The 19,502-nt window shown below is 39.7% G+C and overlaps 1 protein-coding gene across 1 annotated transcript; it reads left to right on the top strand.

Moving 5' to 3' along the window:
- Positions 1–147: 147 nt before the first annotated feature.
- LOC101157658 (YY1-associated factor 2-like) lies at positions 148–18,254 on the top strand. The gene is made up of 4 exons (XM_004083007.4): positions 148–1,024; positions 1,384–1,509; positions 13,236–13,391; positions 14,357–18,254. Exons 1-4 carry the CDS (start codon positions 999–1,001, stop codon positions 14,607–14,609), a joined length of 561 nt encoding a protein of 186 aa, XP_004083055.1. The 5' UTR covers positions 148–998; the 3' UTR covers positions 14,610–18,254.
- Positions 18,255–19,502: the final 1,248 nt, after the last annotated feature.

Genomic DNA, 19,502 nt, shown 5'->3' with positions numbered 1-19,502 from the left:
CATTTTTAAAGTCTCACTCCGAGCATTGTTTGAGGGTTTTTTTTTTTCAACTAAGCAACTTTTAGCCAAAATTCCAAAACCTATGTGCTTTTCTAGGACATAGTTTCTGCAGGGCGGCAGGAGTTTATTCGAATTCTGCCCCCACTTCCCATCATCTATCTGTTAACATGCTTTCCCGCTAGTTTACAGCCTCTCTTACAACCCCAGCCTAAAGGCCCGTACACACCGGGAAAGTAGAAGTTTCAAGCCGGATTCCAGCTCGGACAAGGAAAACAAAGGTGTGCATGGATCTAGTATACTAAAAGTGAATATAGTGGAATGGAGCGGAGCAGGGAGCTTGTTGCCCCGCCCAGCCTTTTTTTTTTAATGTCACAAATACTATTTTTCGTCCGCTCCTTATTCACAATTATTTGAATAAAGAAATAATCTGGTTTAATTTCCTTGATATATTTCCTACAACCAATTCCACATAAATATTAAAAACAGCCTTTTCATCGTAGCGGGTCTTTAAAGCCCATTTGTGAGGGGAAAAGCCAATTTGACATGGTATGGCGGACAAAAACGTGGTTGTTGTGTGCAGCTCAGAATATTTATGGTGTGTTGTGTCGAAGGCTTCTCATATCAATAAATTACCTGAAATTGTAGCATTGTTTTCTTATTTTTACACCATACGGATATATGAATGAGAATCCGTGCGTTATAAGTTGCCACAAAAAGAAAAAGGAGTACTTTGAACAGCTGCCAAACACAAAAACACAAAGGTTGGATTTTTACCACGAGTACGTGAACGCCGCAATGATTCAAGAAGAGGAATGTCCTCGGGAAGTAACCCGACCGGTGATTGGCCCAACCGAGTCACGTGTCTGTTTCCCAAGCGGAGTTTCCACGACAGCTGGAAGCCGAGCGGCGCGGAGCGGCGCATCGCTTCTTCCCTGAAATAATAGACAAAAACTGGACTCCTGCTTGTCTCAGCTTCTCCCGATAAACCCTGCTCTGGCATGGGCGACAAGAGGAGCCCCACAAGGTAACTACCGCCTTCCTGCGTCCGAAAAATTCGTGCTTGGGGGTGGTGGAGGGGGGAGCGGACATTGGCGGTTGTTCGGGGAGGGGGGTGAAGAAGAGAAAAAAATGCGTTTTTCTTTTTTCATTAAGGTCTCTCCCTCTCCCTCGCCGCTTGTGTTTGAGCGCCTTAAAACCTCATCAGTGTCAGATCCAGCACTCTCCTTAAAACCCCGCAATATGTATAGATGTGTTTTTATTTCAAACGTCGAAATCCTTTCAGGATAAAAGCCGACGTGACGTCGCTCTTCCTTTTCACATGTTTTTGCTTCCAGTAATTTATTTTTTTAACGTTTCCTTTTTATTTATTGTCTTATAAAAAAGGCCGAAGCGTCAACTGAAGCCTTCCTCCGACGAGGGGTTTTGGGACTGCAGCGTGTGCACATACAAGAACACAGCGGAGGCTTTTAAGTGCATGATGTGTGATGTCAGAAAGGGAACATCAACAAGGTAAGGCGACCGATCAACCATACCTTTATGTGTTTGATAATAGTGGGCCTCAACGAGGGGGTGGGAGGTCCCTGATAGAAGAAATAAATTAAAAAAAAATAATGTATATGTAAAGATCTGATTGAAACAGGGCACTGTTTATACCATTTGTACATAAGATTAAGAAAATAAAAGCACGCAGTTGACTGATTTCTTCTCCAGACACGTTAGTCTCCATGTGCACACACTGGTTTTGTTGCCCTGGAGATATTTGGAAGTCAGGCGGGAATATGGATGTCTCTCTGAACGGTGCACATGACCTCGCTCACAAATAAACAGCAGGAGGAAAAGTGTCCACTTGGTATAACCTTCACTCCCGCTTGTGATGCTTCCCCGGTGAAATCAAAAGAGGAAGTGGCACGTCGATCAGAAACAGAAGCGTGGGAAAAGTGTATCCTTACTGCTATGTTTACGACTAAAGCATTGACTGTAAATGAGAACTGGACCGAGTGAGTGTGATGTCACCCACAGGAAAAGCCGAACTGAGTCAATTCAGTCGCCATTTCTCGCGATACTGACATCGCCGTGTCAGAATGGTCCAAGTAGACATTTCTATGGGAACCACTCTCGCCAATCAGGAGGGAGCTTGTTGGAAAGCCACACCCATCGTGGTGGATATGCCAATCAAAATTTTTCAAACGTTCGACGTGAGACCACCTACTCTTATTGAGGCATCTGATTGGCTAGCTTATAACTTGAATAACACGTGAAAGGAAAAGATATCGGGTTATCAAGAACGTGTTAAAAAAGGTAGCAGAAGAAGAACGGTTATTCCGACAAATACAATAACGGAGTCGTAGCTGTTTATTTCTCAATAGACGTCTATGGGATTTTGACTTTTTGTTGCTAGTGGGTACTTCCTGTTTGGAATGCGAGTTTGGTCTCTCAGTCCAGTTTTCATATACAGTCAGTGGTTGAAAGTGGGCTTAATTTATGAAGAATTTATTGTTTTATAGCATCACGCTAGGCTTACAATCAGCCAACTGTACACTTTTTCTTTTTTGTTCCTTGCTTATTAGCAAATTTAAAAAAACAGTGATGTCCCCGAATTTTTTGTGTTTTGTTGTTATTTTGTAATACACAAAGCGTACATTGAACCAAAACCGTGACCCAAAAATCGAAGTTTGAACCGAATCGTGGGGAAAGTGGATGTTACATCCCTAAAGCTACGTTCAAACGGCCACTACTAATGAAAAGTCTACGTAAACGCACGAAAATGCATGTTTGGGGCTTCCGTGTTCAAAACTCTCGCTAAGCAAGTTTTTACGACGGTTTTCGGGCTTTTCACATCAAACACATGGCCATTGAGCCCCCGTTACCAGTTATGCATGGTTGAAATGGACTAATCAGGGATTTGGTAGCGAGTTGCCAAGCGCCAGTCGTTGGAAAATGAATCATGAAGGAGAAATGATCAATTCCGATCGGTGTCTCTTCGGGCGCAATTATACAACACCAAGTCTTTCATATGTCAGAAAAGAGCTGTGAAAGACAAAGGCAAAGGCTTCGACGGTAGTTGGCGCTAATAAACAGAAGAAAAAGAAAAAAATGAGAAGAATCCCCTCCCTGTCCAGTGTGAACACCATGGGCTTAACGTGCGTCAAATGCCCTGTGTGTGTGTGTAGCTGCATATGTAACCCATCACCATGAAAACACAACAAAGATACACAAGCTCTCATGATCCGCCTCCTTAATGCATCACCAGTCATCGTCTGCAAACGGCACAACTTTCCGAACGATTAGGCATAAACAGAAATCATTGGATGGCTCTTGTGGGCTCACTTGTTTTTTTGTTTTTGTTTTAAGGGTTTTGTTTATTGCTTTGTGTGGGAGGGCTGCTTGTATAAAAGAGGTTGTCCGAGCAGCTGCCAGACAGACAGGCTTAGCTCATTACTATTCAACAGCTTAATCAGCCGGCTGTCATCAAGAGACACACGCATCCAGATGCACTCATCATGCTCATTTTCAACGTGACTGCAAACAGACTTCATCTCACGAGCGTTTCTGGAAAGTTGGCCAAAGCCAGAACAGTCCTCCTAATGAAGCTGAATTTTTAATGAAAGGAAATAAAAAGAAAGGAATGCCAAGAAGGTGCTGTTTGAGGTTTCTGCAACTGCACTGCTGCAAAAGTGTTGGGAGTGTGGCTGTGCTCCAGCGGGATGACACACATGGATACACATGCCAAACGTGGCCTTGCACTGCAGCAAAGATGGCTGCACAGGTGGTCACAGCTGTTAGACAAGTGGGTTTCTTTCTGCCAGCAAAACCAAAAGGCTCTCAAGGGCAATGCAGGGGGAAGAAGGGAAAAAAAAAAAGCAAGCAAACGCGAGGCTCGACCAACCCCGTCAAAGGACACAGGTTACCAAATCAGCATGACTGAGCAGCTGTGAAGAAGTGATGAATTGGTGTCTGACAGGAGGTGTGGAGACTCCAGCGGTTACACAAAACAGAGAAAATGGAGAGCAACCTTTCTTGAGTCAAACAGACGAGTAATGATTCAGTGAAAACTTTTCGTTCTAATGTTGTTTCCACCAATTTGAAGCCTTGAGGCTTCGATCTTGAGACTAAAGCATTAAAGGGGGAAAATCTAAAGCCACAGAGACCTCTAAAGAGCACAACCAACGCTTTTAGCCTAGTGTCAGCAGCTACAATCCAGCAAAGACCAAAGATCTGGATGTTTAAAACCGTCTAGAGGAAGGCCTTGAAGTGCAGAGGTGTTCGGATAATTTTGATGAATGTTTTATGAAGGTGGTATGTGGAGGATGAGATCAGATGAAAGCTGCTGGACGTTCTTCCGGACAAAATTAGATGTGTGTGTGTGTGTGTGTGGGGGGGGGGGGGGGGGTGACTGTATAAGAGAACTGGACTGAGTTACCACTCTCCACCTCGGGTTCCAAGAACCCAAAATCCCATAGATTTCAATAGAGAAATAAACGACTGTTACTCAGTCATTCTATTCATCCGAATAACTATTCTCGCTGTGATACCTTTTTGTTTAACACGTTCTTGCTAATCCTAATCCTTTCATATTTTTGTTGTTATTTAAGTTATAAACTGTGCAATCAGATGCCTCAATGGATGCAGGTGGTCGCACGTTTGAAATGTTTTACAGATCTTTCTGAGCCCACCTTAAGGTGGTAGGGGTGTGGCCTTCCAACAAGCTTCTTCCTGATTGGTAGCCATAGAAACGTTGACTCAGACCAACTTGGACCAATTACTGCTTGCTGAAGATGTCCGGTTCCAATATGGGGACGTCCGTATCGCAAAAAGAATTGACCTCAATACGTCGTTGGAACCGGTAGCAAGTCATTTTCTATGGGTGACGTCGCACTCACTCTGTCCAGTTATTACATACAGTCAAGCCAGAGTGGTTGCCAGAGAAATGATGACTCAGACCAACTTGGACCAGTCATTGCTTAATGAGAATTACTGGTTCCATCATGGCGACATCTGTATTCTGAAAACTTGGGGGCTGAATTGACTTTGGAACCAGAAATAAGCAATTTTCTATAGAAATCGTCAAACTCACTCAGTCCAGTTCCCGTATACAGTCATGCTCGTCTATAGAAATGGCGTGAACGAATAACGGTTCAACTAGGCAGGAACTGATGAGCGACGAGCTGTTCCCTTTTGAGAATGAAGAAAATGTCGGAGCTGCACTCCACCCATCCCCGCGCCTCCTTTTCTTCACACACAACATTGATTGCTAACCCGTTTTTAATCAAATATCCCTTTTAAGTAGCTTTGGGCACATAAAATGTCATTTCGAGTTTTCCCCAGGAGGGAAAAAAAAGTCAGAAGCTGCCTGTGCAAATGGATGTTTAACAGCCGCTATTTAAGGAGGCCGTTTAATAAAGGAGGTGCAAAGTTGAAACTTTCAGAGCATAAGCTTTTATCCATAATGGCCTGTCAGGATTAAGAACACAAAAAGCTGGTTTGAGATTTGTTTTCCGTTTGATGCGTAAAGCGTTTGGCCGCTGACAGCACCCCCCCCCAACAGCCTCCTTAGCCAAACACTGCAGGGTGTAGCCGAGCCGTGTGCGACCTTCTCTGGTGTCTGCTCCACCAGCAACACTTGGCTGAAACGACCTGACAAGCCAGAGCCACCAGTGACACGCCGGGCTGGAGGAGCCTGTTCGGCAGCATTTCACAGAGCGTCTGTGCAGGTCCTACTTGTTTTCTCTTTGTGTTCCTTTAAAGCATATTGCATTCAACAACAACAAACCAAAAAAGTGGGTTTTGTGCGAATTTTTTTAAGAACTACAAACACGTTTACATCGACTTGTCTTTGAAAATGGTTGCTTGAACGTGCGTCGCTGATGCCGGTTTGAACGTGACACCAGCTATAAGTTACTAGTATGAACTGTTTATTTTTGTTTGCGGTGATGCAGAAAATAAGTAACAGCCGGAGATTTTTGATAAATAGGATCCGCCCGTTCTAAGCTTTGATGTTTACCTTGATGTTGCTTTTAAAAGAGTCAGAGACCATCTAGTAAGTATAGGAAAACACCTCAGACAAACAAAGTCAAGTTTTAGTAACTCATAAAAAAAATTAGCGCAAAGTGCGCAGTTAAAAAAAAAGAAGAAATGGCACGAACACGAAAAAAACTATAAAAATTTAGTTTGAAATGAAAAAAATTACCACGAAGTAAACAATGTAAAACTGGCACGGAAATGATATAAATATGTATCTTGAAAAACAATGATATAATTATCACAAACACATTTTTTTTTAATTTGGCTCAAAAAAACAAACACGAAAAACAATTTTTTAAAAATTAAACAAAAAAATAGCTCAAACACGGAAAACAAAATAAGAAAAATGAACACAAAACGCACTGTAAAAAAATGAGGTCGACAAACACGAAAAAAAAAATGGCACGGAAAAACACAAAAAATAAAAAATTTTAGTGAATCGAATATGCTTCCATACATTCCAACCCCTCATTTTTAATTTTTCTCTGTCCTTACCGCTCTTTTCTCAGCATTTGCTTCTCCTCCACTTCGATTTAAACGTCTCTGTGGGCATCTTTCTGACAGGTTTGATGAATGTTTTTCCATCTTCGTCCAGACAAGCACAATCCGTTTTTTAATGGTAACAAGTCGGCATTTGACTCATGACATTTTGTTCTTTTATTTTTAAGCTTTGCAACACGTTGTGCAGCCCACACACCAAAAGCTATTCCACTGCCGGTTAACCAGAATGCAAAATATCGTAAAACTAATTCATCTTTTTAAAAAAGCTCGAGAAATTAAGAGAAACTACTAATTGCAAACTGTTTCTTTTTGCTGCTTTATTTTGAAAAGAAAAATCTAAGATTTCATGAGTTTTGCCTCAAACAAATTAAAAAAGTTGATTTAAGTTTAAAAAATGTTTTTTTTCTATGAAATCTTGCTGAAATATTTGAAAAGAAAGAACTTAATGAATCAGGTTTTGCAGAAAACCCCTAAAGAATTAGATGTCTATAAAAGCTGCAAATCCCCCTTCTTCTTTCAATTTTTAAATCAAACTCTTTAGGCAGGTCACCTAAAAAACTAATGAAATCACAGGAAAAGCCTCGATTTCATGTGGAGTTCAAACCTGCGTATATTAGTCGGATTTCTAACATGAACTTTATGAATTCGGTCTTTGCCAGTTTCAATCACAGATGTAATATAGATGAAGGAAAGATAGGAATCTGCCCACAGGAGGTTGTGAGTCAGGGAGAGCTGCAGAGACAAGTCTGTCCTGGATTCAACACATCTGCATCTGTTCTGTTTGAATGCAAATTATTTTAACGTAGAGGCACCTTTTTTATTTTTATCCTAAACCATTCAGAGCTATGGACTTGTTTGTTTGGTTTTTGGGTCTGAATAACCGAATGGAGGGCTTTGCTTATGGATTCTGCGATTTTACTATCAAAAATGTGTAAAAAGAAGTAAACAAATCGGAGATGTTCTTTTTTAATAACTGGTTTGATCTTGTTAAACATGGCTACACATTTTATGTACTATCTATTTTCTATATTTTTTTGTTTTCAAGTAAGTAATAAATGGTTATAATTGGTGGAAATGATCAGATTTTCAATGAAAAATATAAATTTTTTTAATCGTTTTTTTCATATCTGCTATTATCCGACATAAGACATTTGGTTTAACTCTTTAACAGCAGTGATGATGCCTAAAAACGTGCGCTTTTTCACCCACCGTAACACTTCTATGGTTTACGTCATGTGTGATGCGCAGAAAAGCCGATTTCCATATGGACTTCTCTTCATGTTGACTGTGTAAACACCTCACTACTACTGTAAAGTGGGACAAATCAGCGCGAGGCGGTTTTTCTCCACTTCAGAATCTGCTGGAATTATGTTAATTGCTTAAAATGATTAAAGAGTCGAAGGAATGTCAACACTGAAGCTAAAGCTCTGCTGTTGATGGGTTAAGCTTAAGTAATCTGATTGCGTAATAAATAAGATGACAGTCAGATCTTTATCACACTAAAAAAATAAGGCTAGATTTCATTTTTTGTTTCTCTTCAGGGAGTCTTAGACTCCTGGCATTAAATATCTCACAGTTTCTGAGGCAGTTTTTCTATAATCTGCACATTTTGTCTCCTCTTTTTAACCAGCATAAAAGCCCTTCTCGTGCCGGAGCAAACTGCTAGGAAAGGAAGGCCTTGGTTCACTTGCAAGTGAACCCTGCTGCAGTTCTTTACAGTGTGCATGCAAATGTATTACTTAGAATCTTGATGGAATTTGAGGAACACATATAAACTTTATGTAAAAGAATAATAACAGCCTAAAGTATAAATCAAAGATGAGCAAATCACTAAAAGATCAATAAAAACAAAGAACCAGGTTATGTGGTGAAATCTGTAGTTGATCAGACTGAGATGAGAAGCTAAGAGGATAAAAAAATCTAGCTTATTAATCTTTTTTTTTAAATATTCTTTCAGATAATTGTGTTTATAGATATTGTTATAATGTAAAAATCTCTTCTCACCCTCCACGGTTGGTTTCTAACCCAAGCTTGGGTCGTCTACCAGAAGCCCGGGAGCTTTAGGGTCCTTTTTTTTCCAGTGATCTGCTGTAGCTACTTCTCCAGTTTGGGGGTTAATACCTTAAGGGCTCTAATCACCACAGAGACCATTGTCATCTTCACCCTCCATGCTTTCTCTAGTTCTTCCCCGAGTCCCTGGTATGTGTCCAGTTTCTCATGTTCCTTCTTCGTGATGTTGCCATCACCATGTATTGCCACAGTCACTACGTCCTTTGTTCTTTGTCCAACACTACTATGTCTGATTGCCTTTAACCCTTTAGCATTATTTTGACCACTGTGACCGTTTTCACAATTAACGTAGTTCTAGACCCATTTTCAAGTGTTTAAACGGGTCAGTTTTGACCCGAACCATTATATAAGGGGTATTGGGACAGAAAAAATCAAAAGTAGATATAGTGACCAATCAGCAAAAACCAATAAAGATGTGAAACTTTTCGGCATTCCTTTGGCGATCATAGAAGAGCGGTAAAGACAAAATATGTTAGTAAATCCATAAAGGGGACATTTCTTTGTTCGGATAATTTGGGAGTTTTTTTTAATCAATTCTGATGGTCTGAACGGGTCAGACTAATATGACATCATGTATGAAAACTTTAACAGTAGCTGTGGTAGCAGTAGAGTGACTGACAGACATAATGTCGGTTTATTGACAGGTAGCACACTCATCAAGCAGGTTATTAATAACACAGCGTCCATGTGTCGGCGTGTTTTTCTGAAGAATCCCCTCCTGGATGGAATAAGCCTCACATTGTGTACAGGACGGAAAGCACACAAACGAATGCCGGCTGTTATCACGTCCGCGTGGCTCAAGATCGCGGCGACGCAATAAGCATGTAATTACTGCGGTGACACTGATGCATGACACTCCGCACGGCGTGTGTCTACAGAGCGCGTGCGAGAGGAGAATGGAGCCCAGTGTGGCCGGCGGACAGCGGAAGGTGTCATAAGCCGCGGGACGCGGAGAGAGCCATCTGTCTGTGTGCGACGCTCGCATAGCGCGGCAGCATGTACAGGCAGGAGGAGAGACATCCATCATGGAGGTTGGAGGAGCTCCTTGGAGCAGCGTATAATCTGCTGATAATAAAAATAGAAAAATATGACCTCACATAGACACCCAAACGAACACATTTGGCGTTCATCGGGGTGTAAAATATCCCATTTTACAATAATCCTAGACAAACAAAACCAGATTTGTTCAAACCCTCATCTTCTGATGCATATTTGCAGACCATCAGTTGTCCTGAGGCGGCGTTTCACACACTGATCGGCTCAAACATCACGACTTCTAAATATTTCATGTGCACCAAACACTGTTCCAGCTGCTCGGTCAGGACAAACGCCGCATTTCAAGCTTTTTTAGAGTAAAATAAACATGAAATATAAAAGAAATGCAGGGTTTATTTTCTTGGATTGTTTAAATAAATATGTGTCTATTGTGAATTGTCACAAGCCAAGATAGCCTCAAATGATCCCTCCATCCATCTGTTTTCTATCCCATCCTGTTCAGGGTCACAGGAGGGGCTGGAGCCATTTCAGAAAAACGGGTGGGGGGAAAAAAAAAATCAATGTCAGTCTAGCTAATGCATTTTGCATTGCACGGGGAAGAAAAAAAATCCAAACACAACACATCACCAAGGGGAAAGAAATAAAGTTTGTGAAGCCAAACGTGCTGATTGTGTAAAGTTTGACCTCTTGGAACACGCGTTGTGTTGTGAAAGGTCAACGGGTGCCACAAAGCTAGACGTAGGTGAGATGTATTGAGGAAGGGGTCACCCAGAGTTCCTTGTTGAAATAAAAAACAAGAAAATTCGTCTGCACCATTTTATTCCCACAGTTCCCAAGTCAGTTGTGCTCACATTTCAAGTTTTAGAATTAGAATCTGGAAAAAGGTGTGGAGTCATCCCAGCAGAAAGCAGGTTGGTGAGAACGAAGTGGTGCATATAAGGGGAAAGACTTGAATCCCTTTAGGAAACGTTACATGCAGAAGGTATTGTGGAATTAAAAAAGACACTCATGACCTCAATGGGTCGCTGGAGTGAAGTGGGGAGATAAACAGCAGCTGATTGAGTGAACAGAAGCAGGTCTGTTGGGAGTTGCTGCTTTGCCTCTTTCACCTTCAGTTCTTCAACTTCAGGAGTCGTTCTCAGCAGAAGATGTGCTAAATTCTACATTATAGATATATTATTCACATAAGAAGGAACTTGTAAATAAATTGCAATTGTTCAACATAAAAAAAATGTATCTTTGTATTTATTGTCAAAATAACAAAAAAACTATGCTTCTGTAGAAAGAAAACAACAGTTTGTAGTTTGGTTCTATTTTACTGATGACTCAGTTTTATTAGTGGGTCTCAGTCTTCATATCAGACACTTGGTAGTCCCCTGCCCGCAGATCGGTACCGTTATATGGGTCACAGTACTAGGCCGCAGAGCAAAAAAGGCTCAAGTTGCATTTTTTTCTGTTTTATTTACTTATTTCTAAAAAAAAGTTTTATTATTTAAAACCACTGGATTCCACATTTGTCCGTGACTCACTCTTGACGGAAGTCGTTCCTCTCAGTCACGTGTTTACTACCTTCTTAACCCTTTAACACCGGGGATGTCGACGGTGACGCCTATAAATCACACGTTCTTTGACCTACCATAACACTTCGACCGTTCGTGAGATCAACAGGACTCGGCCTATCCTGACGCAAAGAAAACTAGCTTTTCGTTTCTGCTTTGCACTGTTATCCAAGACGTTACTAACGTAAAGCATTCAGATATGTTCACCCCGGCTGCTGCAAGCGGCCACATTCAATGAAAAGCCAATAAATGCCCTTGAAACTCTCGTTTCGGGCTTCTGGGTTTGAAACCCTTGAATCCACGCGTCACTATGCAAGTATTTAAGTCTGTTCTCGGACTCTACGAAAAAAAATGGGTGTTCACTGAACGCACGCTGAAAGTTCAACCATGTGAACGTCAAACAGCAAAACTTTGACCAATTATGGAGTCGGATTTGGTAGTGACTTATGGGTAGCGTCCCTTTTAAAACAAGGAAGTGCCAAGAAAAGTGATCATTAAGGGGAAATTAATAATCGTAGTTTATATTATATGACTCAAAGTGTTTCATACATCGGAATAGAGCTTTGAAACGACATTTCGCACAAAACTTCTTCCAACTCTAGGAAGACAAGAGCTTGTAAACCGTAGAAAAACTAAAGAAGCAGATTTCCCTCCCTTCTGTCGGCGTGATTGTCCGTTGTGAATACCACAGGCTGTATGCGCATTCATGAAACACTGTGTAGCATGTTCTTGAACGCAACACATTTGCTGTGAATGTAGCGTCATGTAAAGGCGCAAAGGCACTCTTCTCCGCTTCCAAATCTGCTGGAATTACATTATTTGTGTAAACAGTTGAAGCTTTACGGTAGTCGAATTAAAGTTGTCTAAAATAATTAGTGTCATAAATTTGCACCAAGTTTGTAAGATTCAAAGTGTTTATTGTCACAATGAGCAACCGGGAAGAAAAGTTCTCCGTGCGATGAAATTCTTACTTTGTAGTCTACACCATACTGACATATACAAAAAAAATAAAAGTAAGAAATGCAATAAGTTAAAATGCAAAATAGAATCAAAGCAGAAATGCATAAAGTCAACAGTAACTTGGTTAATGATTTTGCGAGGCAAAGACACTGAAGTACCGTAGTCTGTAGTGTAGTGAAGTAATTGCATGAATAGGAATCTTGTCAACTGGGAAAAGAAGAGCTTTTGAGTCTTGTTTTGCATTTCACACTTGTATATGTCTGGCCTGAGGGCGAACGTGTGAACAGTCCGTAATGTGGGTGGGCGGGGTCTTTAGGTTTGAAACAAAGTAAAGCAGTGAACTAATTCTTCTATAAGACTCAAACTGGTGTGTTTCATTGGTCTGTATGGTTTAGATAAAGGAACAGCCTACATAAGAAGAGTAAATATCTGTGTCAGATTATACTGATTTGTAAATAAATGCCCACACGTGTCATGATGATGGTAAAAAGTGATAAAAAATTAGGTTTAGGGTTACGCTCCATTAACCTCCTCTCTTTTCTTTTAGACATTTACAACTCAAAGACTTTTTTCTTACACTGTGATGCTTTCCTAGATGCAATAATCTACCACCTAATCATCTTTTCACCATTCCTCTGAGCTGGAAGTTAATTTTTCAGTACCAGCTGTTGTGGACAGGTTTGCAATAAAAAAAATCAAGCTGATTGCCATGGAAACCACAGGAGCATCATTTGGTATCTGTCAACTTGGATAAAATCCAATTTCCTATACTTGTCATCAGAGAGGAACATGGTTAAATACCCTTCAAAAAAAGTTACAACCCCCTTGGTTTATCCTTCCAGTAAGATGTCTTAGAAAGAAACAGATCTTTGGAAATCCAAGTGTATTTTTGAATTCGTCTGCACAGAGCTTAGTATCAAATGTTCGATATCTCATTTTAGCTACGTGTTCCCTTTTTTCAGCCGGTGTTAAGCACACTTCAGCACCACCACCCTAACCAGCACTGGCAGCGATTATTGACTCTCGATTACTGTGCTAGGCTAGCATGAAGCCACGTGTTCACTCTGATTTTCCCTCCCATTCATCTGCCCCCCCTCCCTCCCCCGCTTTCTTTTCTGTCGGATGCAGGAAGCCTCGTCCCGTCTCCCAACTTGTCTCCCAGCAGCAGGTAACGCAGCAGTTTGTGTTGCCGTCTCAGCCCAAAAAAGAGAAAAAGGAAAGGGTCGAGAAGGAGAAGAGTGACAAAGAGCCGACACTCAAGAAGAACAGTAATAAGAAGATGAGGTAAACAACCGCCTCCTTCAGGACCATCGGGGGGAGGAAATGAACCATTTTGTTATTCCATTTTTGGTTTTTGAGTGTCGCACATTTTGAGAGCTTTCAATTTAGTTCGCTTTTTAATTTGTGAAGGGATAAGATGTTTATTGACAAAATAGAAATATTCGTTTTCGGTTTAAGACTTTTATTGACAAGATGTGGTCAATTTTTACTCAGTTTGAGATTTGTTTTTACTCAGTAATTTGAGAAAAAAGAAATTGCTTTTCCACTGGACAACAACAGTATGTTTCTTTGTTGGATATAAAAGCTTACCTCAACCGTGGATCAAATGAGCAAAACTCTAGTTAGCATAAGAACGATATCTTCGATTCACTTGCACGTGAATCCTGGTATGGTTCAGCAACAGTGCTAATGCAAGCAGACCACCCAGCAAATCAACAATAGGAAATAAGTCAAAATCCCTTTGCATTGTAAGCGCAGGAAACTTGGAAGAGAACATTTTTGAAATACTACATCACTAAAGAGAAGACAGATTCCCAACACGTTTCATGCATTAAAGGGCTGTAGTGAGGAGGACAGACATTTATACTCTGGACAGATAATGGACATCTAAATGCCAAAAAACATCCCTGAAGTCGTATAGGCTCATTGACTGACTGGTTTGCTCCATGCATCCGAGAACCGGTGAAAGTGACAGAGTGGGCGTGGCTAGGTTTTGCTAACCCATTAACAGTGTTGATGTTCTTTCTAATGTTCACACTTCTTTGGTTGGTGCTTATTTCAAGACGTACCTTTCCCAAAAAAGTTTAGTCCCTCCCTTCCCAATTCAATCAACATTTCAATGACATTTATGGTGGAGGGTTTCTTCCATTTGACTTTTTTTCTTCTTTTGGTACAACATCCAATTTGTTTCTTTATTGGTCGTTTTTAAATACCCAGTCAAACTGTCTCCGTCTTTTCTTTCCCGTCAGGCCCAGATTAAAAAACATTGACAGGAGCAGCGCCCAGCACCTGGAGGTGACGGTTGGAGACCTGACGGTCATCATAACGGACTTTAAGGAGAAGCCCAAGCCATCCGCCGCCTCGGCCACTTCCTCCGGTTCCGCCTCGTCGGCCGATCATCACAGCCAGAACGGCTCCAGCTCGGAAACCACAGAGAGAGGGCTTTCCCGTTCGTCGTCGCCTCGAGGAGAAGGAGGCTCAGTCAACGGGGAGTCCCACTGAGTCACTCCTTCAGACAAACGTCACCCTAATCCCCCACGTGTTCCTCACCTTCCTGCAGTTCCACATGTTTTTTTAGTTCGTTCCTAACTCTTACCTCAGGTGGACCTTGTTTTCTTCTGACCTGGCGTGTTACATCTGCTGAAGGATTCTTCCAACAGGTGGAAGTCAGTAATTCCGGAGCCTTGCAAAAACCTATTTTTTGGGGAAAAAAATATTTTGTGACATTGAAAAAGGATGCCAGTCCCATGTAGAGCCGCCAGAACCTTTACTTCTAGACAGTTTGATCCTAATGTGAGGCTTCCTCAGAACTGACGTATGGATGGGACTAGAAGTTTTGGACAAACTTCAGACAGAGCTGGATCCTCCTCTGGAAACGCTGTGGCAATGGGCCATCAGGACGACCATTTTCCCCCCAAAACTATTTCTGTTTTCTGGCTGGAACCTTTACTCATCTAATGGAGAAAGAAATAAAAGTGTCCCTACACTGACACCAAACCCTTACTCTTTCGTAATCTTGATACTCAAAGCTTTTCCTTCTGGATTGCCTCTGGTGTCGGATAGCTTTTTCGTAGAGTGTGTGCTCCTGGCTCTGTGTGAACCATTTACATGTAATATGAAACAGGTTTCATCTTAAAGAAATGATTGTAATTTTGCATATTGAGATACCAGTTAGAAGGATGCAGTGATTTAAAATTAAAACTGAAGGTTTGGAGCGTTCACTATCTGGAGAAATTCGTTGGCATATTTACAATACCTGTAACTCCTGGAGAAATTCTCTTTTCAAGATCTCCCACAAGCAACTTGAATTCATACTCTGAGGGGTTTTATTCTCTGACATTGACCAGATTCTATTTTCAGCTAATTTGATGTATTACTGCACTATAAGGCGCACCGGATTATTAAACACACCATCAATAAATGGTCTATCAAACCTAAGTCGTATATAAACTGTTAGGCTATAAACTGTAAGCTATAAGGTGCATTAAGCGGGACAAAAGAGCCAGAGATAAGTCCGTCAGACTTTAAAAACAAACACACTTCATGTTAGCCACATTTGAAGCGTTAGCATATTTACAATACCTGTAACTCCCAACCTTGTTAGCATCACGTAAAATAAAACCAACTGATGCAACTAAAACAAACATTACTGTGACTACACTAACTCCCAACCTTGTTAGTAACATAAAAAAAGTCCGACAATGCTACACGTTAACCGTATTAGCGTAGAACACTTGACCATTTTTGCATCACATAAAAAAAAACAAGACTGATACTGCTAAAAAAAACGTTAATGCAACTACGCTGACTCTCCACTTTTTTAGTAAAATGTATAAAAACATTCTAACAGCTACATGTAAACCACATTAGAAGCATTAGCGGTGTTACCATATGCACAATACCTGTAACTCTCAACCTTGTTTACACTACATATAGATAAAACAGACTGATACCGCTAAAACAAACATTTCTGTGACTATGCTAACTCCCAACTTGGTTAGTAACATTTAAAACAACAGTCGGACAAAGCTACATGTTTGCCCCATTAGCGTATTCACAATACCTTTTAACTCCAAACAAAGTGTTTGCAACACTTAAAAAAAACAGACTCACTAAAACAAGTGTTACTGTGACTATGCTGACTCCCAACCTTGTCAGTAACACGTTAAAAAAATAAATAACAGTGACACAGCTTCACGTTAGCCCCGTTAGCATATTTACACCAAACCTTGTTTGCAACTTGTACAAAAAAAAAAAGACATTTTGACAGAGCACTGCGTACCTCTAAAAAACATCAGTAAACATAACTAACATTAACTCATATGAAAGCCATTCCAGAATATAAGAAGCACTGTCATTTTTGGAATAGAAATAAGGCTTTTAAGTGTGTCTTATAGTGCAGAAACTACGGTAGTCTATTGAAGTGTGAAAAAATTTGCCCTGAATGGCAACTGTCATTTTGCAGTGGGGGCACTGGTCTGCGTTGATTAAAAAAAAAAAAAAAAGTTAGCATCACACCTAAAGAAACCTTAGATCGCTTTGGCGTTCACCTGTTCCCCTTAGTGCTACTGCAGTTAGCATGGATTCACTCGGCTTGTTGCTTCTTTCAACATGAAATGCGCTGGGGAAAAAAAGAAAGTAGTCAAAGTTTGAGGCAGTAGGATAATGTTTCAAAAGTTTCTTGGGTTGTGTCCAAATTCCCTCACTACTTGGTGCACTATAAAGAGCGGTCGCTATTTTTCGGGGTGTCCCCAACTTACAATTCCTGTATCCAGTACCCTGGAAATATCCCAGAAGTCTCTGCTAAACTAATGTGCATGGATGCTGATTGATTGGCAAACGTAGACCACAATGCATTACGTTTGAATAATTAGAAAAAAAAAAATGTATGTTCATTCTTTTTTTTATTTTTATAAACCATCCAAGTTATCTTTGCAAAATACTTGTATTTATTAGAATTTTACTTAGGCAAATGTGTGACATCATATTTTCCATTTTAAAAAAAAAAGTAAAAAATAGTGGATATGTGTCCGAATTGTTAAAATCCAGGGGAGTAGATAGTCCCGCACTATCATCTTTCACAGGTTAGGGAGTAAGTCGGGAATTTGGACATAGCCTGGCTTTCATGTCACGCTTAAATTGTTGTATCCTGTTTACAGATCATGATTAAACAGAAACCATGTTTGCCATTCAGAACATCTTGATATAAATGTCCAAATTCTCTCATTTGTGCTTTCAGTTCATGTGCTTTTACTTTTATGACCATATAAGGCAGAATCCCTTCTGGTTGGCTTCCTTTTCAAAGACACTTTCGACTCGGTCAGGAAGACGAAAGGAGAAAGACGGAGAAGTGACTAAACGGAACTGCGCTCATTTGACGTCTCCGCAGAAAAGCACAGGAGACAGACCCCGCTTCATATCCCCCCCCAATCTTCCCCCTTTTTTGGATACCAATTGGGGAGAAAAAAAACTGACTTCTTGGATGAACTTTTTCCAACCATAGGGGGGAGTTTTGAGTTGGACTGGTAAAGCAGAGATTTAGAGGATATTTAACTCTCAAAGAACAACCGTACACAGTAACTTATAAAACCTGTAGAATAAATACAAAGATGACACATATTTCTAAATATTGTACTACAGCTGGGTTTTTTTTGTTTTGTTTTTTGATGTGGTGTTATTACTTATCATTTCAGTGTTGTTGAGATTTTTACCAACCATTTTAGCACACATCCTGAGAATTGTCATGGCATGATGATATTAAAGTCTATATATATTTTGTGGGACGGGCTGTGTTTATTAGTTAGTGTTGTTAAATGTGGTTCCTTGTTTAATGTGTTTTATGCCGCGTTCACTACTCTAGCTGGGACTAGGTGTGTGAACTGTAGAAAGGACTGTTTGATAAGGAAAAGTCAATTTTTATTTTTGTTTGTTTCCACATTTTTTTGTTTTTGTCTGAACATGTGTGAACTTGTCTGTTTAAGAAAAATGACAAACTAGAGGTATTTTGTCCATTTTTTATTGTGTAATGAGTTTATTTTCCTCTTTTTTTAAACAACTTTTGAATTCTTTAAAATATGTTTGGATCATAAATAATTGTGCCTAATTTTTTCTCATTTGCATTCAATTAAAGTTATGGTTAAAATGAAAGTTTTGAAAAACCTTTTTTTTAATAACAGAACAAATTTCTGGAAAATATAATTTTGGGAAATCGACTGACAGTTTTTAAGTTTTACCTTTAATTTAAAAAAAAATAAAATAAAGTGAATAAAATGTAAACAAACAAAAAACAACATAAGAAAACTTCCATGGAAGTCGAGAACAGACTACCTTTTTTCTTTTTTGCTGGTTTTCCCGGGATAAAAAAAAATGGTGTAGACCGTGTTTGCCTTCCGTAGCGTAGCGCTGATTTAGATCACTCAACCAAATTGCTTTTCATTTTAAAAAATACATTAAATTGATTTTACTTTACAAGAAGTATATTTCTCTTAACACCCTACCTGATTTAATGTCATTTTTTTTTCTTTAAATGAAGGAATTTAAACTTTAGTAATGTTTGTGTGGTTGTTAAATTTAATAAATGTGCTAAGCCGTTTTTTTAAATAGACCAAAACTGGTTTTAAATTGTAATTTAAACAATTCAAATGTAATTAATTACATTTGAAATTAGATCGATTTGACAATTAATCAATGTTAGGTTGTTCAGAACTAATTTCTAAAAGTACTTTGTAAAAGTAATTGTTTTCTTTTTTAAATATATATAGATACTGGTTTTATTTTTGCAGTGCCACTGTCGTTTCCTGAGTATCATCGGTCAACCATGCAATTTTCCCACACTTAATAAAAATTCACTTGACATTCATGTTTGCTAGTCAGACGCTCCCCTTTCAAAGAGGGCGACTTTCTTAAAGGCGACACTGAATGAATCTTTTCAGAGGTGAAGCCATTATTCACATTTGGCTCACACCCTTCCCCCACAGAGGCTCTCCGGCTTCTGTTTCGGGATCCGGACGGAGGAGGGTCAGGTTCAACGGAAAAATCAAAGGACAATTCCGGAAATGTTCAAACGTCCTTCAAATTAAGAGTGTCAAAAACGGAAATCAGTCACCACTAGTTGATGTTTGAAGCTATGTTAAATAATAATAATGAAAACAATAATACGACCATAAAATTGATAGCTTTATTTTTTTCAATACAAGAAAATTTAACTTGAATGTCGTTTAAATGTTTTATAGAAGAATTGTCTTGTTCTAATATGCAAAAATTGATAGGGGAAAATAAGAGAAGTAAAATATTCTAATCTGCAATCAGCTGATATCTGAAAAATATAAATAATAGTTGGTCACCAAATGACTTTCATGAATCTTTTTTGTCAAAAACGTCGTAAAGGGTTCTTAT

This window comes from Oryzias latipes, chromosome 23 (assembly GCF_002234675.1).
Source record: "Oryzias latipes chromosome 23, ASM223467v1".
NCBI classification, from domain to species: Eukaryota; Metazoa; Chordata; class Actinopteri; order Beloniformes; family Adrianichthyidae; genus Oryzias; species Oryzias latipes.
Note: the sequence above shows the minus strand (reverse complement) of the source record. Positions and strands in the feature narration are given on the sequence as shown.